The sequence below is a fragment of the Patiria miniata genome, unplaced genomic scaffold (assembly GCF_015706575.1).
Source record: "Patiria miniata isolate m_02_andy unplaced genomic scaffold, ASM1570657v1 HiC_scaffold_19, whole genome shotgun sequence".
NCBI classification, from domain to species: domain Eukaryota; kingdom Metazoa; phylum Echinodermata; class Asteroidea; order Valvatida; family Asterinidae; genus Patiria; species Patiria miniata.
The window spans coordinates 4,863,971-4,885,280 of NW_024037057.1; the positions used below are offsets into that span (position 1 = coordinate 4,863,971).

The 21,310-nt window shown below is 43.5% G+C and overlaps 1 protein-coding gene across 1 annotated transcript in view; it reads left to right on the forward strand.

Moving 5' to 3' along the window:
• Positions 1–21,310, forward strand: part of LOC119726055 (MAM and LDL-receptor class A domain-containing protein 1-like) — a 196,551-nt gene that overhangs the window by 17,137 nt on the left and 158,104 nt on the right. Inside the window, exons 9-25 of the mRNA XM_038197672.1 lie at positions 1,635–1,725; positions 2,570–2,800; positions 4,355–4,617; positions 7,347–7,434; positions 8,505–8,687; positions 10,587–10,738; positions 11,132–11,324; positions 12,531–12,674; positions 13,797–14,062; positions 14,650–14,734; positions 15,692–15,757; positions 16,688–16,831; positions 17,779–18,041; positions 18,297–18,381; positions 19,120–19,269; positions 19,619–19,770; positions 20,518–20,713. Coding sequence (XP_038053600.1) covers positions 1,635–1,725; positions 2,570–2,800; positions 4,355–4,617; positions 7,347–7,434; positions 8,505–8,687; positions 10,587–10,738; positions 11,132–11,324; positions 12,531–12,674; positions 13,797–14,062; positions 14,650–14,734; positions 15,692–15,757; positions 16,688–16,831; positions 17,779–18,041; positions 18,297–18,381; positions 19,120–19,269; positions 19,619–19,770; positions 20,518–20,713 — 2,752 coding nt within the window. The remainder of the gene's footprint in view (positions 1–1,634; positions 1,726–2,569; positions 2,801–4,354; positions 4,618–7,346; positions 7,435–8,504; positions 8,688–10,586; positions 10,739–11,131; positions 11,325–12,530; positions 12,675–13,796; positions 14,063–14,649; positions 14,735–15,691; positions 15,758–16,687; positions 16,832–17,778; positions 18,042–18,296; positions 18,382–19,119; positions 19,270–19,618; positions 19,771–20,517; positions 20,714–21,310) is intronic.

The window sequence follows — 21,310 nt, forward strand, 5'->3', positions numbered from 1 at the left end:
TAGTTTTACTACACCACTCGAAGCATTCAATATATATACTAGACAACAGGACTTATTTTTGTGTAAAATAACCACAAGTTCTTTCATCAAATGGCGTAATGGTCACTACCTGTGCTTTGTACAGTTGTCATAATCGTGCCATGTTCTTGGTTGGTTCGTCTCCTAAATACTCCACGTGGGAGTTTATACAGGAGACCAGAAACACTGAGGCAAACCCCTTCTCTTAGCGATAAGTGTCACTGTTTCTTTTTCTTACATGCATTTACGTCCCATCCGAAGGACGAAGCAATAATGGTTAAGTGCCTTGCTCAAGGGCACAAGGGTCCACCCGGCGGGCTCGAACTCACACCACTGTTGCCTCTGAAACACCGGAGCATGAGTCCGGTGCTCTTAACCGCTAAGGCCATGACACTCCGTTGGCTCTGCATTTTCTCACCGATTTTGCCATCCATCACAGCCTTGAAGGCTTGCCTATGCAATCTTTGCCTACTACAATGGCGACGCTGACTTTCTGGTACCCGGATGTAGGCCGGGTCACGTCAGTCAGTGAGAGCCTTCTATACGAAAGTAGAACTAGAAACAAAGATGTCTTATTAGCTGTTTCGGTGTACACACCGAAACAGCTCTTGTTTTCGTTAAGATTTTTTTTTTTCCTTTTTTTTTTTCTCCTCTTTCAGTCATTCCCCCATATGTTTTGTACACATTTTCCTTCTACCAGTCCACTTTGGCACTTTGGTAAATCATATCGACGTTACACTTGGTACACACTTAGAGCATCACCCACAGATGATCCTAGAAGAAATTCGCCATCATGACGTCATCAAGTGTCAGGTTACGTAACATTAAAGGTGCATTTTTACTCCATAGGTTTTGTACACGTTTTCCTTCAATCAGTACATTTTGGCACTTTCATAGATCTGATTGACTTCAGACTTGGCAGACACGCATATCACCAACCGCAGATGGTCCTATAAGGTTTTCGTAATGTTGACGTCATCAGGTGTCATGTGAGGGCGCCCTAACTTTGCATTTGTTGCAGCCCTGTAACTTTGCAAGTATGTGTCCGATTGCGTTGAAACTTTGCATGCCCTCACATTGGGGTGTGTTTCGTGTGGCAATATAGGTGACGTCATCGCGACGTCATTAGCTGTCATGTGAGGGCGCCCTCACTTTGTATAATTTCCATATCCCCACGAGTATGAATCCGATTTGGTTGAAGCTTTGCATTCACACAAACTTGAATACGTTATACACCAGAATATAGGTTAAGTCAAGGTGACGTCTTCGGTCGTCATGTGAGGGCGCCCTAACATAGCATCATTTGCAGCCCTATATCTTTGTATGCATGGGTCCCATTGCGTTAAAACTTTGAATGCCCTCATATTGGGAAGTGTTAATGTGAAAATATCAGTGGCGACAGTATCACTTCTGTGGTCGTCATGTGAGGGTGCCCTAACCTTGCATCTTTTAAAGCCCTTTATCTCCGCAACTATTCGTCCGATTCGGTTTAAACTTTGCATGCACTAATAGTCGTCATAATCTCATGTCCTTGTCACATAATGTAACAGTCGAAACAGCTTGTGTTTGTCCACAAACACATTTCTAGTTTTCTTCTTTTTTTCTTCTTTCTTCAGTTAATAATCGCCGGTAAAGTCACCTCTACTCTGAACGTGGACAACGACATTGCCGTCGACGACGTCATCCTCACTGACAACTACTGCCAAAGTAAGTTCAACTTTTATCTCTCAGAAAGAAAGACATCAGGACACATTCCTTGAAATTTCTTCCAGCAACGATGGAGGTCCTGAGGATTTCCTGGTCGAGTTTGAGGACTGGACTTCAACTTTCAAAAAGACTCGACTGAAATTTTTTATAAAAAGACTCCTCAAAGTATTGCACCAGAAAATGATGCTAGAAAATGATGCTAGCTGGTTTCTTGAAGAATAAGACTCGTCCGTCGTATTTTGTCAATTTTAGTGGTACAGATGGACCACTGAGTAGTCTGGTGGCATGACTGTTGAGAAATAAATACAACAGAGATTTGGGTACCAGACGTTACATTTGACTGACTCCTGACAGGGTTTCTACGGTCCTGAAAAAAAGCTGGTACCTAAAGCTGTCATGGAAAGTCATGGAATCTTTGTTATGTTACGAGGAGTCATGGAAAGTTGATAAAGGATTATGAAAAGCAATATGTGAAATATTTCCTCTAATACGCATGTCTGCTCTATAGAAAGAAAATATCCTCGGTTGTTTCAAATATCCTCAGTCATTTCATGCCAAGGAAACTGGAGATAAACACCAGCCTGATGAGCTATCCGCTCCGTTCACAAGTACCCCCTCACCGGCAAAGAAAGTACACTTGGGGGTGACCGACCGACGCCATCTTGCCTGACTGCAATTTTGCCGCGACGTGCGGCCGTGCCACTGCGTGTACATAGTACAAATCCCCTGGTGTACGTGCGGCACACACAAGGAACGGTGCGCGTCAAATGTCCCGCCCAAGGGACGTTGATGCTAGGTAAAAGGGCGCCCTCTACTTTAATTGTACCCCCTCGTTTGCCTGCAGCTATACCCGCTGGGGCTGGGGTCGGACCGCCAATCACCCTGCAACCACCCACGACCGGCCCACCGGTAGTCATACCCGCGGGACCGGCTAACTGCGATTTTGAGACGGCAGGTACAGCCTGCAGTTACAGCCAGGATCAAAACGACGACTTCAACTGGAAATTCATCCAGGGGCCCGCCTCGACGTCTGGCACCACGGGACCCAAGTACGACCACACCAAGAAAGATGCAAGTGAGTATGGTCTGTCAAAGGTAGAGTACATCATTTGTCATTTGTGCATTTTTTTTTTCGTTTGAGGCAGCAAAAGTGCTCAAAATCTAAAGACGGGTGCTTAAAGGGAATATACAACATTTGCAACATAAAAAAACTAGCTAATTATTATGAAAAACCGTACTGGACTGTTAGTGAATGACAGTCAAAAGCATCCTGTGAAATCATGGCACGTGCTGTGCTCTCATTTTCAAGAAAGGTGGTATCTTAGTATCAAGCATTGAAAAAAAAATGGCTTTTTTTCAAATACTGCTCCCAATTTACCGTATTTAGTTAGTCCGCATTTTGTTTGCAATCGATAACACACCTATCAAAGTGTACAAGCCGGCTAGACTGGTTCCCTGACCTTACAATTCCCCGACTTCTATAAATTTCATCTTAAGTGGGGTCAGCCTGACCACGGTTCCATGGTTCAACAAATTTATTGAAATCGCGTACTGATGTGAAGCAGTGTAATAACAAATTAAAACCTAGTCATGGTGACTGACTCACTTGAAGTTACTGACACATTTAAAAAAGGCAAAACCAATTCCGTGTGCAGACTGGAAAATGAGCCACTTCAACAAAAATGACATAACTCCTCACCCCAGCAACTAATTTGAAAAATTCAAAATTCCTGTGGAAGACAAGGTAATAACCATTCATCTGAAACACTCGGTTGTTTTTTCTCAATATACTCTATTTGCCACAAAAGAAAATGGCAAACTTGGGTCCCGATCATTCTGATGTTGCCACGCTTAGATAAGCTTAGTGAAAGCCCTTGTAGATTGCGCAAGTTAACTTCTTCGTTCAGCATTAAGGCCAATAGAAATTTAACCAACATGTAGTCAGTTTTTGGCCTAAGTTATTTGATTTGAATCAAATTAGGTTTTGCCCTTCATCGACGTATGAACACTGTATACTCAGTATACTCAGTATAAAAATGTAAAGGGGACGAACCTGTGTTCACAGGAACGGAGTGCCCATCTCTCTTTCATTAGCGATTGGGCCAGACTCATATGCTGCTGTGGGGGGATCGCCACACCTCCTCCACAGCGAGTCTGTTAACTAAATCCCAGCATTGAATAATGCTGGTACTCATTAACCACCTGGGTTGAGAGGAGTAATTGAGGTAAAGCCCCTTACTCAAGGGCACAACACGTATACAAGGAGTGTACAGTGTTTATAGGTCGGCGAAGGGCACAACCTAATTTGATTTACATCACCCCGACGCAAAAATTCCATCTTATGAATGGTTACTGCGGTACCCGCTGCTATGTACATCAGATTCGAACCAGCCAGCCAATCTTGTTAGCTCGGTGGTCGAGTGGTAAGACGTCTGCACTATAAAGCAGGAGGTCGTGGGTTCGAGTCCCACCCGAGTGATTTTTTTCCAACTTTCACTCGGGAGGTAACACACTGAGTATACAGTGTTTATACGACACGTCGGTGAAGGGCAAAACCTAATTTGATTTACATCACCCCGATGCAAAAATCCCATCTTATGAATTATTTGATTTGATTTGTACCCGTTAGCTGGCTACTACGCCCTCGCGGACGCCACGGGTAACACAAACAAGAAAGCCCGCCTGATCAGCGGAGACCTCGCCAACCCGGCCGGGTCCGACAACTGCCTGACCTTCTGGTACTACATGTACGGCCAAACGGTCGGGTTCCTGAACGTCTACCTACAGCAGGGCAGCAGTCTGGGCAAGGCCTATTGGGTGCGGACGGCCTCGCAGGGCGAGCACTGGATCTTGGCGACGATCGAGGTTGCCAAACTCACCCAGTCGTACAAGGTTGGTGCAATAAAGTGGTGATAAAGCGCTTTATGTAATAAAATAAGTAAAGTCTGTCCCGAGCCAATGTGGCTCATCAGGCCGGTGTTTATCTCCGGTTTCCTTGGCATGAAACGACTGAGAATATTTCTACTCCCCCTGAATGGGATGCCAGTCCATCGCAGGATTACTCCCCAGCTAATGCCGGTACCCATTTATACTCCTGGGTGGAGAGGGGCAAGTGGGAGTGAAGTGCCTTGCCCAAGGACACAATATATGGCCAGCGGCTGGATTCGAACCCCTGACCCTCTGATCATGAGTCACGAATCCTAACCACTAGGCCACACACTCCCTTATAGCGCTTTATGTAATATAATAATAATACCAATTTGGGAGGCTGATCATCCTTACTGGCAGCTGGTATGCTGAATTGCGAAGTACGTGGCTACAACATGGTCAGGCTGTTGGCACGTAAAGGTGCCTATGGCTGCCGGCCACATCGACCCACATATGACCACGGAGCACAGCCTGAGATCGAAAGTGTTAGATTTTTCCTTTTATACTAAAAGTCTCAAAGCGGTTAACAATTAGTACCGTGTCCATCAAGCCCATGAGACCAGATACTGCAGCAGCTCCGGATCAGTGCATCCTGGTCTATATACCTTCACAGGTACCCATTATACTCCTGGGCAGAGAGAGACAGTTTGTTGTATACAAATATTGAGTGGCTCAGAGTAAAATGGGAGGAATATTATCGCAAGGTAAAATCTGGACCTTTCCATTTCACAAGGCGAAGTCGAGTGAACTGAAAAAGTCCAGATTTCACCGAGGAATAATATTTGTCCCATTTTTACAATTTAAAGCCACTCAATATTTGTTTTATATAACTGACATATAGATCATTGTCATTTTATATAATTTGAACTTTTATTTCAATATAAAATTGGTGGAAAATGTATTTCTCTCTTCAAACTACCCCTCCACGAAAATGTTTGGACCCAACTCTATAGCGCTGGCTCTTTGGAACAATACGCGCAACGCTGAACGCGCACACCAGCATGCATTTGCACACAAATACCGCGTCATGGAACAAGCATGATCCTACTTGTTCAATAGTATTTCCCATTCCCCATGGGCGAATGGGACTTTTTGAGTCTCGGTGTGAATGGGAGCAATTACGAATGTCACATGATGTGAGTTCCACCAATCAAATGACCAGGATCTGTATGTCGGTTATTTATTAAGGTACATGAGTTGAACACTTTAACTATTGGACCACAGCACTCCACTTGAAAAAAGTTTATGACAAGAACTTTATGTCGCATGTCACATCGTGAGTCAGTCACAAGTCCATTACAAGTCAAATTCACAACTCGTATCACAAGCAGATCACAACTCAAATGATATACCAGACTCAACCAACAAAGAAAGTCCCCCGTTAATACTTTTTTGTCTAACTCAAAAACTACTGGGCACATCTTGCTCAAATTACGACTGATCAGTACAGAAATTCCTTAGCAATCCAGCCATACTCTTTGTTTGGCCCAAAACACTGATAATGTGTACACAATTATGCAATTTATGACAAATGGTACCGAAAAAAGTTCCACTTTTGTATATGTGCAAGGTGAGTGTTAACCACAACTTGCAGGTATACAAAAGTGCAATCGTTTTCGGTATCATTTGTCATCATTTGCATAAATTCGTACACATTATCACTGTTTTGGGCCAAATAAAGAGTATGGCCGGATTGCTATTAGAATTTCTGTACTGATTAGTCGTTATTTGAGCGAGAGGTGCTCAGTAGTTTTTGAGTTAGACAAAAAAGTATTGGATGGGTGGGACTTTCTTTTTGGTTGAGTGTAGTAGAAGAACAAGTTTAGTCAAAGGTCACTCACAAGTCAACAACGAGTCGATCACGATGGAATCTTCCATTCCGCTCAGCTTTGCCTCATGGAATGGAACGTTCCATCTGTCACCTTATAAAAATTATTCTTACCATTGCACTCATAAACCTTCATTATTTCTATAATATAATTTCATTATTAGAGGGGAAAATCCCAATATTATGAATGTGGTTTTAAGTTGAATAGTGATGTGGAATTCAAATAAAGGAAATTGTCGTGTCAGTGCAAAACACGATTCTGCAACAAAGTCTTGCGCAAATACACCCCGTGCAACAAGGTTGTATCTCGCGTGTCACAACGTCCATTGACTTTGTGTTTACATCCGGGTTATTTTAAGCGACATACGACCTTTTGACATTGAAAACCCTCCTCTTAGGCCAAAAATAAAAAGTCTCCAGTTTCTGGTATGCACGCGTGTCGCCGTAGCCATGCGCATCAGCAAAATGAAGAAGTTTTTTTTCCAATGAAAGATGATGTCTCAAAACCGCCAAACTCACTGGTTTGACTGGAATCCTACTGCTGCACAATTTTAACGTGTTTTTAGATTGGGTTATGGTCGAGAATATGTGGCCTCTCTGGACTCCCATATGTTTGCACTAAGTTTAGTCCGGCACCATTTGCAGTCATCAACCGACATTTGAAGCAAAAAAAATCAGGTAAAAAAAAAAAAAAGCCGCGTCACCGCACCACTTTTTGGGCAAGCTCCATACCAGAAACCGGAGACTATTTTTTTTTTGGCCTTGTGTACATGACGTCATTTTAGGAGATACGACCTGGTTGCACGGACACGACAAAATGAAGATGTCAGAAATTCCTCTGATATTTTACTTTGATATTCTGCAGGTGGTTTTTGAAGCTGAGATTGGAAAGACACAAAGCAGCGATATTGCCATCGATGATATAATGGTGGACGGAAAGTCATGCCCCATCCGTAAGTACTCACTATCGTGCCAGTCAATATAAGCCGTTCAATAGGTACCAGTCAATATATACCAGTCAATCTACTGTTGATATTTCACTTTTCTGGCCAACATACTGCACTGGTACACAACCAGTCAGTATGCAACTACACTCAACCAAAAAAGAAAGTCTCCCTTCCGAAACTTTACCTCTCGCTCAAAAAACGACTTAGCAGTACAGAAATTCCTAGGCAATCCAGCCATACTCTTTATTTGGCCCAAAACAGTGATAATGTGTATGAATTTATGCAATTTATGACAAATGATACCGAAAACAGTTGCACTTTTGTATACGTGCAAATTGTGGTTCACACTCACCTTGCACGTATACAAAGGTGCAACTTTTTTTTCGGTATCACTTGTCATAAATTGCATAACTTTGTACTTTATTTATATTTATAACACCTCACCCACAGATTCTTTGTCTTGATTGGCCGAGAGCGAGTCACATGATACTTTCCATTTTTGCTATCTTTCTGTGCACCGCCAAAAGTACTATACCCGTAGCAACCAAAGTACTATACCATTAGCAACCAAAGTGCTATTTCCACGCTGCGGTATTTGTGTGCAAATGCATGCTGGTGTGCGCGTTGCGCGTAGCACGCAGCGCGTTTTGTTCCAAAGAGAGCGCGCCGCAGAGTTGGGTTCAAACATTTCGCGAAGGGGTAGTTTGGAAGAGAGAAATACATTCTCCTCCAGTTTTGCATTGAAATTGAAGTTTATTTCAACTGTGTTCAGATTTAAATAATTTAAATATTTTAACCAAGCAGAATCTGTGGGTGAAGTGTTATAAAACAAATACTGAATGCTTTATCTCGTGGTGAAGTAAAACTAGCCTCCCTCGGTGATCCATGGAGCATTCTATTTTCCCTCGGCTTCGCCTTGGGAAAATAGAATGGCCATGGATCACCTCGGGAGGCTAGTTTTACTACACCACTCGAAGCATTCAATATTTGTATAATATGCCATTCAATATATGCCGGTCAATATACGCCAGTCAATAAACTGTCAGTTAACAATGATATGCTCTATTTTCTTTCAGCCACAAAAACGCCGGGCTCCTCCCCGCTATCCTGCGACTTTGAGCAGGGCTTCGTACCCTGTGGCTGGGCGCAGGAAGATTCCACCTCGGGCAACGACAACTTCGACTGGGGACTGGGCTCAGGCGACACTGTGACCTTTGGTACCGGACCGGCCACGGATCACACTCTGGGAACTGGAAGCGGTGAGAAATAGTCTGGTGCCTTCCTCTTATAGAGAACTTAGGAATTATTTAAGATTCGCAACAAGATTATCATGCCTTAAAGCTATAGTCCATCATTTGCAGCCATCCGAAAAGTAACTGGCGTAATTATTGTTGAAAAACATACTTGGTTGAAAGATAGTAAGGGGACTAAACTCCCTGTGAAATTATTCTTTCTGGCAAGCTGTCATTTTGAAGTAATCAACGAAAGAAGGCCTTTCCAACGGTGCATCTTAAGACGCACCGTAGGAAAATTTAAATTAGTAGTTCGTTTGTTATTCGGCGAAGCGCACGCAAGCATTGGCACGACGCACACGCGCGCGTGGTTGCTATAATTTGTCGGATCAGTGCGCGACATCGCGTAGCTGCAATCGGCTCAGTGAGAACGCGTCTCGGACGCTGAATTCAGGCCCAATTTAAAACATGATTCAGCAACTTTTGATTTGAAATTGAGATCCTAGAATGCTGTTTTTCTCGGAATATGCAGCTGAAGCTGAGCTAAAAGTTCATCGGGTTAGTTGTTCAGTATCCTTCATTAGATTTTGAACACTTTTGTTGCTTCAAACGAACAAAATGCACAAATTACAAATGATGGACTATATCTTTAAACACCAGAACACTTTATGACAAAAGTGTACCTTTAACCTTAATCCATAAATCTTCGCTTCGCCTCGGGTAATTATCAGCATTCCAGACTCCAACCAGTCTTAAACATAGTGTTTAACACCTCCCAAGCACACATATGATAGTCATAATGTGGTGCTATAGTCCCCAAGCACTTTACTGTTATTACCCCTGTTCATCAGGCCATGAGACCAGTTTTCTGCAGCAGCTCGAGATCAGCGCAATCTGGTCTCTACTTACGCAGGTTCCCCATTTTATACTCATTGGGCGGAGAGATACAATTGTAGTAAAGTGTCTTGCCCAAGAACACAAGCACCGTGTTACCAGTCAGGGTTCGAGAAACATGTAACGCCACACATGAGTCAGACACTGTAACCATATCCGCTCCGTTCACAAGTACCCCCTCACCGGCAAAGAGAGTACAGTTGGGGGTGACCAACCGACGCCATCTTGCCTGACTGCAATTCATTTGCTGCGAAGCGCGGCCCCTGTGTGTACATAGAACAAATCCCCTGGTGTACGTGCGTTACACACAAAGGAACAGTGCGCGTCAACCAGTGAAATGTCCCGCCCATGGGACGTCGTTGCTAGGTAAAAGAGCGCCCTCTTTTGGTAGCGCACAGAGCTCATAGGAGCACAGCGCTGACGCGAAAGCCAATTTCATAAACTACTTTTAGATTAAACAATCACTTTAATTGCTCAATGTTTTTAAAGTATATTACCATTTCAACACAATGACCCTCAAACCTCTTTCGTCCAAAAATGCTGTTTCAGGAATCGTCTTCACAATTGTCTTCAAACATCACCAGCGATAGAACCACAGTTTAAAAGTGAAAAAAAAGGCCTTTTGAAGGCCCGTCTTTGAAAAAGAAGTGTGGATTTTATACATCATATTGTCAAAAGCAGGGTTGTTCATAAAGAAATTGTGTACTACAGTTATTGAAACAAGTACTCTTTGTCATTTGTTTTGTTGTTCCAAACTGTCAGAACACTCAATGAATTGCTTTTGTTGTTGTTGACAAAACAGGTTTTAGGGCCATTGTGTTTATTGGCGATATTCTTTGAACGGATAGAGCAATTTCTTTCATCTTAAATTAGTTTATGACATTGGCTTTCCAGTCATTATTATTTTTGGTGCCACATATTTTTTTAAGTATGAAGTACATTTTTGGGGGGGTTTGGGTCCCGCTTTTTTTTTTACTCATCCTGTATCCGGCACATCCCTAACTGTTCCTCCACCGTTCGCCCCCCTTCCAGGCCAGTACCTGTACATCAACGCCGATCCCCAGAAGGACGGAGACAAAGCCTGGATCATGACAGGGACCTTCCTGGCGGCGCAGGGCCACTGCGTGGAGTTCTACTACCACATGAGGGGCCAGCACATCGGCAGTTTCAATGTCTTCATCAAGGTATCCGTCGCTCGGAAGAATGAGCTCACAGTCAAAGGAGCACTTTTGAGGGAATGTACCTTAAAATTGGAGTAATGTGTCATGCCTAGGAACACAAAGCACCATGTATATACTCAGAACCATGTTATCCGTCGGACCACAGCAATCAGCTGTGTAGTAAAACTAAGAATTTAAAAGTGGAAAACAAATTTTAACTATACCTTAAATTTGTAAGCACTTTTGAGGGAATTTACTTTAAAATTGTAGTAAGGTGTCATGCCTGGGGACACAAGCACCATGAATATGCCAAAAACAAATTTAAAGTATCCCTTAATTATTTGGGGTAATTACCGCACATTTCCATTTTAGTGTGGTTTCTTCTTGCATTTTTGTGTGCGTTTTATTTACCTTCAGGAGAACGACAAGTATTCCCACAACTACTTCAGCATTAACGGCAATCTCGGCGACATTTGGAACATTGGCCGGTTCCCCTTCGTTACGTTCAATGACTACCAGATCGTATTTGAGGCCACTGTGGGTAATGGGGACCAGGGAGACATTGCCATCGACGACGTGCAGATCTTCTCCGGGACTTGTCCACCAGTCGGTTAGAATCCGCTTTCTTTTTAGCACAAATTGGCCTAATAACTCGACTCGACTTGAGTCACTTCCTTAAAATGACTCAACTCAACTCAGAAGTCACAGAATTCAGTGACTCATTACAACTCTAACACAAGTAGATCACAAATATGGATCCTAAGTAAATCCCAAGTCTGGATCATAAGTGAATCACAAGTGTTGACCATAAGTAAATCACAAGCTGGATCATAAGTAGATCACAAGTCTGGATCACAAGTAAATCACAAGCTGGATCGTAAGTAGATCACAAGTCCAGTCACAAGTGGATCACAAGTCGGGATTATAAGTAGATCACAAGTCTGGATCACAAGTAAATCACAAGTCTGGATCATAAGTAAATCACAAGCTGGATCGTAAGTAGATCACAAGTTTGAACCTTAATCAAATACAAGTCTGGTCACAAGTAGATCACAAGTCGGGATCGTTAGTAGATCACAAGTCGGGATCATAAGTAAATCACAAGTCTGGATCATGTGTACATCGCAAGTCCAGTCACAAGCACATCGCAAGTCTGGTCACAAGTAAATGGTGGTCACAAGTAGATCACAAGTCGAGATCATAAGTAAATCAGAAGTCTGGATCATGTGTACATCGCAAGTCCAGTCACAGGTACAAAGCTAGTCTGGTCACAAGTAAATCGTGGTCACAAGTGGATCAAAAGTCAATTTGGGCAATTCAGGATGCAGTGCGCCACCAAGAGTTTGCCATGAAGAGTCCATTCTTCAGGTTTACCGTCGACAACACATGGCCCGTTTGATGAGTTTCAGTAGACAACTTGAGCTAATTTGTCATAGATTGGGGCATAGCATTCTGCCGTCTTGCAAAAAAACACCATACTGATATAAAGAAAAGAAAAGGGCAAACATATACTTGAATCATACGCTAAGAAACTACTGACCGGAAAACTAACAATTTCAAATGTCCTGCACTGCAAATTTGTCGACCATCTCCCACAAGGCACTGGGAAAAATAACTCTCCGTGGCAAACTCTTGGTGGCGCACTGCATTGTCAGAAAGGAATTCTTTTGGGTCTGTATGACTTGGGACGGAGTTGTAATTGACTTGTAATTGACTTGTGATAGACTTGTTATCCATCACAAGTACTTAAGATGCGACTGCCCCATTTCTTCATCTCTCAAGTAAATTTCTTCGCTTGCTCTTTCAAACTGAGCAGACAGCTGCAATTTTGACGACGCCAGCGGTTGCACCTGGGTGAATGACTTGACGTCGGACGAATTTGATTGGATCGACGGTGCCGGGGGCACGCCCAGTTCCAACACGGGACCATCAGTTGACCACACCTATGGAACATCAACAGGTCATTTTTCATCTTTTCTCTGTTTTTTCCCCACAAATGTGTTCTTTTGCCAGTTGTAGGTTGAAAGCAAAAAGGTCCTAACACCATTCACGGCTTTAACTTTAACGTCTAAAACACACTATTTGTTGTTTTTAAGTTAAAACAACTTTTAGACAGTTTCAATTTGTAAAAGAATATAAAATTCCTTTGTATTTTACTTCAGTGTTGTTAGCTTTTAGACCATATTTAGACATATAAAAATAATAATAACAATAAAATAATAATAAAGGGTTTTTATATAGCGCTTTTAACTAAGATCAAAGCGCTTTACATTATCATTACCTCTGCTCACTAGGCCATTTAAACATTCTAAATACCATCTCAGCTCCCTGGGGAGTATACAGCTGGATGCTGCCTGTTAGGCGCAAGGAAGCTAATTCAATCACAATAACCATCTCTGCCCTCACAGGTACCCATTTACTCCTGGGTGGGGAGAAGCAATGAGTGACAAAGTGCCTTGCCCAAGGGCACATGCACCATGAACCCAGGCTGGACTCGAACCCATAACTTACAAAATTACCGGCAGACCACAAATTCAATGCCCGAGACCATGAGGCCACGGCTTAAACTAGCCTGTACATGTTTACCAACTGCCAGCATGCCAGGGGGATCACGCAAGTTTGACTTAAGGTGGACAGGCTAAATACCCCCTGTTCACTTACCGGGAGCCGCTTTCAATTGAGCCCCTCTTTTATCGGCTCCCGCTTAAAAAGAACGTGGGTGACCTGTTTCTACAAACCGTCCCACGGTTGGCACTGCCGGCTCCCGCTACAAATAACCATTTTCTTAACCATGAATCCTGCGGTTTCATACCCATCAGTGGCGGCTTCTACTCACCGACCGCAAAGACCTGGTACATTGCTAATCCTCTGATCTTTTGTCTGCCCTAAACATACAAGCCCCACTGCAAACCGTCACCATGCACGGCTGTACCGTGTGCGTTCATGCGTGGACCGTCTCCCGCTTTGGCTTGAAGGGTCCCACATTTCCTCAATAACAATACCGTCCCACGGTAAATGAACAGGGGGTATTTAGCCCGCCCGCCTAAGTTTACTTGCAGTGTTTTGATGTTTTTCTCTATAGGTGTCTACAAGTACATCGAAGCATCTTATCCGAGGAAGCAAGGGGAGCGAGCCATCTGGAAGTCCCAGGCCCTACCCCCGACCTCTCCCACGGGCCGCTGCCTGACCTTCTGGTACCACATGTACGGCAACAACATCGGCAAGCTGCAGGTCCTCACCGAGAACCCAGCCGACGGCCTGACCACCCTCTTCTGGGAGCTGGACACCGCCTTTGGCGACGTTTGGTTGGAGGGTCAGTTGCCCGTCTCCAACCCTAACGCGTATAAGGTGAGGGGGAGGTTGGGAACTAGGTATGGAAGAACGGTCGGGTCCCTGGACTCCATTACACACCAGAATAAGGCTGAGGGAAGGCTGGGAACTAGGTTTCGAAGGATGGCTAGGTACCTGGTCTCTTACTACAACCCACATACTGTGAGATTGAGCTGGGAAACTAGGTTTTGTTGAAGAAAACAAAGTCAGGCTCCAGGTCTTCAACAGAACCCACTTGTAAGGCGGTGGAGGTTGGAAACTAGGTTTGGAAGAATGATCAGGTACCTGATCTCCAACAAAGCCCCACATAATGAGATGGAGGCTGGACACTGGGATTGGGAAAAGTATAATAGGAAACGTTTTTTTATTTGTAGACTCAATATTGAAGCCTGTCCTTTTTAACAGTTACGAATACAAAATGGCATTTTATTCCATGAAGATTCCGGATCTGAAGTTTTCTGTCCATTAAGAGACAATGATTTTTCATATTTTCTTTTTCGCAAAATTTAACTTTCCTATGTTCCAAAATTTCATAGATTCCAAATTTGTGTTTTTTTCCCAGTGTTTTGTCAAATATTGTTTTTACTATTGCTTCCACAATTCAGATGCAATTTAGGGGCATTATTGGAGGAAGTTACGACGGCGATATCGCGCTGGATGACATCGAGTTCAAAGAAACCCTGTGTGGAGGTACACTCTAAAATTAACTCAAAACCTTTCTTTAAAGTCTTTGTTTTAATCATACACCGCTTCAGCCCAAATAAAAATCAACAACTTAAAGGGAAGATACAACATTTGCAAACATAAAAAAATTCGAAATGATCAAATTATCACGAAATATCTTACTGGATTGTTAGGGAATGACAGTCTAAAGCACCCTGTGAAATCGTGGCTCCTGGTGTGCTGACATTTTCAAGAAAAGTTGTGTTTTTTCCAACGCTGGTTGGCTGACCAGCGTTGGAGAAAACTGGCTTTTTTTTTTACAAAACTGCTCCTAATTTTATCATATTTGGTTATTCTGCATTTTTTTGCAATTGATGACACACCTGTGAAGGGGTACAAGCCTGCTAGACTGATTCTCTCTGACCTTACAATTCCCCAAAGTCTATCATTTCATTGCTCCATTCCATCTCAAGTGGGGGGGGGGGGGGGGGGGCAGGGAATCAGACTATATAGTTGTTTATCTGGGTTTGTCCAGCATCTAAAAGCCCAAAACATGAAACAAGTCAGTTTAACAATAATTGCTATAACATACTAATCCTCCAAATCCATTTATTTCTGAAAATTGCAGCAAAAGCAAATGTATATTCGCTCTTTTCACACTCCGCCATTGGGCATGCAGAGCCTCGATCTGCCAACTTTACACAATAAAAATAACCGGTTCAGTGATCTGAACCCCGACACCGGAATCACTGAATCGGCTATATTTATTTTGTAAAGTTGCCAGTTCGAGGCTCTGCATGCCCATGGCGGAAGTGTGAAAAGAGGGAATTCCCTTTAATTCACCATTTCCAGTGAAACGTATTCAGTATTTCTTGAGTGCTATCCAATGAACACAAAGCCGAGGAAGAGTTTGAAGATCTGAATTCTCAAAGACTTTCTTTAATTGTCTGCCATGCGTTGGTGCACTCTGTCCCTGTTTTCTAGTTCAACCCAGCGCCGCTGATCAGGGGGCGACTTTGCCAACTCACCCACCTCCGCCAACGACCGTCTGTAAGTATACATAAAACTATAGATTGCAACCTGAATAATGCCATAAAGGACAGTTGGCCACAGTGGACAGGTGGCCACCATGGACAGGTAGCCACAACGGACAAGAGGCCATAACGGACATTTGGCCACAGTGGACAGGTTGCAACAATGCACAGGTAGCCATAATGGACAGGTGGCCACAATAGACTGATAGCCACAACAAACAAGAGGCCATAACGGACAGTTGGCCACAATGGACAGGTTGCCACAATGAACAGGTAGCCATAATGGACAGGTGGCCACAACAGACTGATAGCCACAACAAACAAGAGGCCATAACGGACATTTGGCCACAATGGACAGGTTGCAACAATGGACAGGTAGCCATAATGGACAGGTGGCCACAACAGACTGATAGCCACAACAAACAAGAGGCCATAACGGACAGTTGGCCACAATGGACAGGTTGCCACAATGAACAGGTGGCCATAATGGACAGGTGGCCATAATGGACAGGTGGCCACAATGGACAGGTGGCCACAATGGACAAGTAGCCATAACGGACAGTTGTCCACAACAGACTAATGGCCACAATGGACAGGCGGCCACAACAAACTAATGGCCAAAATGGACAAGAGGCCATAACAGAGAGTTGGCCACAATGGACATTTTGCCACAATGAACAGGTGGCCATAATGGACAGGTGGCCACAACGGACAGGTGGCCACATTTACATCTTGGTTTACATGTGGCATATATTTTTTGTGGCTTCTTACTAGCGCTCATTGACAAGATGGGAACCACCAGCATAGGGCTGGATAGCTCAGTTGGTAGAGCAGGGGAACGGCACTCTAGAGGTAGCAGGTTCAAACCCCTCTGTACTCAACTTTTAAATTGCGTTTGAAAGAGAATAATTTTTGATGATGGTTTTTTTTCTAACACTCTTGCCAGGGCCCACGAGTTACGATTGCGACTTTGAACAAGATCTGTGCCAATACACCGACGCAACCGACGATGATTTTGATTGGACGAGAGACAACGGCGGCACGTCTTCCTCAAGCACAGGCCCTTCAGTGGATCACACCCTGGGAACCAGTAAGTTCGAAATTAACCGTACGTGACCTGCACTCAATTAACCTATCGCCGTTTGCGAGTTAGCCACGCCCCTTAGACAACCCTATGGAATTTTTGTACGCGAAGTTTTGTTTGTCTCAGATGTTGCGCGTTCCTGTTCCATTTGTAGGCATGTAACATGTGAATTTATTACTGTGATGACATCACGGAAAAAGCGCCCTCAGTTGTCTGGAAAAGCATGGAGAATTTTAAATGTTGAAAGATATAGTCCATCATTTGTAATGTGTGCATTTTGTTCGTTTGAAGCAACAAAAGTGTTCAAAATCTAATGAAGGATACTGAACAACTAACCTGATGAAGTTTCAGCTCAGCTTCAGCTCAGCTTCAGCTCAGCTTCAGCTGTATATTCCGAGAAAAACAGCATTCTAGGACCTCAATTTCAAATCAAAAGTTGTTGAATCATGTTTTGAATTGGGCCTGAATTCAGCGTCTGAGACACGTTCTCACTGAGCCGTTTGCAGCTATACGTGATGCTGCGCACTGATCCGACAAATTATAGCAACTGCGCACGCGTGTGCGTCGTGCCAATGCTTGTGCGCGCTTCGCCGAATAACAAAATGAACTACTAATTTAAATTTTCCTACGGTGCGTCTGAAGACGCACTGTTGGAAAGGCCTTTTTTCGTTGATGACTTCAAACTGACAGCTTGCCAGAAAGAATAATTTCACAGGGAGTGTAGTCCCCTTACTATCTTTCAACCAAGTATGTTTTTCAACAATAATTACGCCAGTTACTTTTCGGGCTGCAAATTATGGACTAATAAAGAAGTGCACTTTTAGTAAAATTAACCAAAAAGGGATGTAAATTAGTTTTCATACTCTTAAGAGAATGAGAAAGTAGCAAAAAATACGTTCCAATTTGTAAAAACAGCTGCTGAACTTCATTGCTCCAATTTATTTCCCGTGAAGGCGCTGGTTATTACGTCTACATCGAGGTGTCGGGAAAACCGTCCGGCTACAAAGCCCGACTGGAGAGCCCGGCCATTACGGCCTCGCAGGCCACCTACAAATGCGTGACGTTCTGGTTCCACATGTACGGCGACCACGTGAACCAGCTGAACGTCTACGTCAAGGACTCGACCGGCAGCTCGCTGGAGTGGACGCGCACGGGTACCAGGGACGACAACTGGTACCTGGGCGACATCATGGGTATACCGTCCATGCCCATTCAGGTAAGGCGAAAGCAATGCGTGTATGTGGGTCTGCAAGCAACGAAAACATAAGAAAAGTGAATCTTTGGATTAAGAAGGCTCAACCTTTAGATTAGGACGGCTCAACATTCAGATTAAGAGGGTTTCAGTTTTGGATCAAGAAGGTATAAGCTCATTAAAAAAAAATAATTTTCAAATACAGAAGGTTAATCTGTAGATTTAGTTGGTTAATCTCTAGATTGGATTAAGATAACCATAGTCTCTTTAACCTCGTAGATTGTCTTTGAAGGCATCGTCGGCAGCAGCTTCAGAGGGGACATAGCTCTGGATGACATCACGGTTACCAACGGATTGTGCCCAGGTACGTAGCAATCAATGTTGGCTTTAACGGCTGCACAGAATTAAAATGATTTAAACATAAAAATTGGCTTACAAGAGGTCTGTACATTGAAGCATATTTTGGAAAAACAATCCTCCACTATTTTTTTGTATTTTATAAAAAGGGATTAAAAATGTTGCCTCTCTACCTTTGTTCCTGTTTATAATGAATTCAGATTTTTATTCAATAATTATGCAATGATCTTTATATTTCTTTATTCCAAACTCGACGAATTTGGAAGTTTTTGTACTGGCTAACTGCGCAGGACTCAATGTTCGTTGTAAAGTTTACAAAAGTCTTGGTAATTTTTTTACGAAAAAGTCAAATGTAAATTACAGTGAGTGCTTCCTAATGGATATATAATAACCTTGACCTTGGTAACCCTGGTGACCTTGGTAACCTTTTGACCTTGGTGACCTTAGCGACCTTGGTGACCTTGGTGACCTTGGTGAATTGACCCAAGTGACCATGGTGACCTTGGTGACCTTTGGGACCTTGGTGACATTGGTGAATTGACCCAAGTGACCTTGGTGACCATGGTGACCTTGGTGACCTTTGGGACCTTGGTGACCTTGGTGAATTGGCAACTCGGACGTCCTTGGGAACTTCGGCAACTCGGGCAACCTTGGGGTCCTTGACGACCCCGGTGACCTTGGCGACCTTTTGACCTTGGTGACCTTAGCGACCTTGGTGACCTTTGTGACCTTTGCTTTTTCCAAGTGCGGGACCTGTGTGAGTTTGAGGACGCCCACTTTTGCCAGTACACGCAGGAAACAGTGAACGACGATTTTGATTGGCTGCAGCGGAGCGGCCCGACCCCGACCGGGAATACCGGGCCAACAACCGACCACTCGTATCAGACCAGCGCCGGTGAGTTTGCATTCGTCAAAAATAATTATAAGACAAAACATAATTTTTTCGAAAAAAAGAAAAATTGTGGTTGTCAGTTTGTATGTAAAATGGTTTATCTCCGTTCTCAGCAGCATGAAACGACTGAGAATATTTCTACTCCCCAGCTAATGCCGGCACCCATTTATATTCCTGGGTGGAGAGGGGCAAATGGGGATGAAGTGGCTTGCCCAGGGACACAACATATGACCAGCAGCTGGATTTGAACCCCTGACCCTTTAATCATGAGTCACAGACCTGAACCACTAGGCCACACTCCCCCTGTCAAGTTATATGCACAATTTTACTACCCCTTTTTTTTTAATTCCAGGCAAGTACATGTTCGCAGAAGGCCAGGGCAACATCGGTAAGAAGGCCTGGTTTATCTCCCCGGAGTACCAGATCACGCCCGGTATCAACACCCACTGTTTCTACTTCGATTATCACATGTACGGAGACCAGATGGGAACGCTGAACATCAGGGTGAGGCAACAAATCAAAACTTGATGCACTGTCCCGCTTTGGGCCCATCTCAATTCATATCCAGAGAAGGGGCTGTGGGGCACTTTGGTCCAATGGTTACGGTGCTTGACTCGTGTGCCGTGGTACACGGGTTCGAATCCTGTCCATGGGAACAAGGTGCTTGTGCTCTTGAGCAAGGCACTTTACCATTATTGCTTCGTCCTTCGGATGGGACGTCAAGCCGCAGGTCCTGTGTGTTGTGTAATGCACGTTAAAGAACCAAGTAACACTTAATGCTAAGAGAAGGGGTTTGCCCCGGTGTTTTTGGCAGTGGCTGCAGTATGCGCCGCAGCACCTTGTAAACCATTATAAGATGCTACATAATGGGTCTCATATTTCTCATAAACTTGATTTACCTTTCTTTAATAATTGACATAATTTCCAGCGCCTTGAGTACCTAAATGTTGGTAGATACTTGCGCTTTATAAGACTCCGGTATTATTATAAGGCCATGGAAAATTGGGACTTACTTCTTCTTCTTTTTATGAAAGTGTCATCTTTATGGTCTTGGACTTTCACATGGGATAATCGATATATTGAATATTCTCGATATGGGATTTCTGATATATCAGTTATTAAAAATTCTGATATAGACGATGCTTAAAGTCGTGAACCTTTACCGCTAGGCTACACTCCCCATACGTTTGTGTTTATTAAAAATGAAACTAAGTCTCATCCTTTTATGCTTCTTGTTTTTTTACTGCACAGTCCAAGACCTTCAACACCGACACACTCCGCTGGACCCAGACGGGCGACACGGGCAACCAGTGGTATAAGGAATACTTCGAAGTCACCGAAGTCTTGGCCTTCAGGCTCATATTTGAGGCTGTCATCGGCTCAGGACCCCGCAGTGATATCGCCATCGACGACGTCTACCACACTACCGGGAGCTGTCCAATAAATAGTAGGTTATATTGCCCAAATGTAGTCCGTTCTTCATTCATATATCCATTCACTTATTCACGGTTTATTCTAAAGATTGCCCGTTGCACAGAGACTGAATTAAAGGCACATAGGATCATTTGCATTAATATCCCAAAAGTAACCTAGCAAATTATTACCAAAAAGCTTTTTTTGGATTAAAGATTGTTCTGGTACTAGACACCCTGTGAAATTGTTCTCTGTCTCTGGCTTGCTGTCATTTAGAAGAAATCAAGAAATGTAGGTGATTTCAAACAATTAGGCCATTGACTAATTGTTGAAAATGAAGAGTTCTATTGACGTAAATCGTGTTTCGTGATGAAAATGTTGTGCATGACTTTTCACTGTTTTCTCAAAAAGTGTGATATTTACCTTTAGGCCAAAAAAAAAAGTCTCCGGTTTCTGGTATGCGCGCGCGTCCCCGTAGCCATGCGCGTCGGCAAAATGAAAAAGATTTTTTTCAATGAAAGATGATGTCTCAAAACCGCCAAACTCACTGGTTTGACTGGAATTCTGCTGCTGCGCAATTTCAACGTGTTTTTAGATGGGGTTGTGATCGAGAATAAGCTTTATGTGGCCT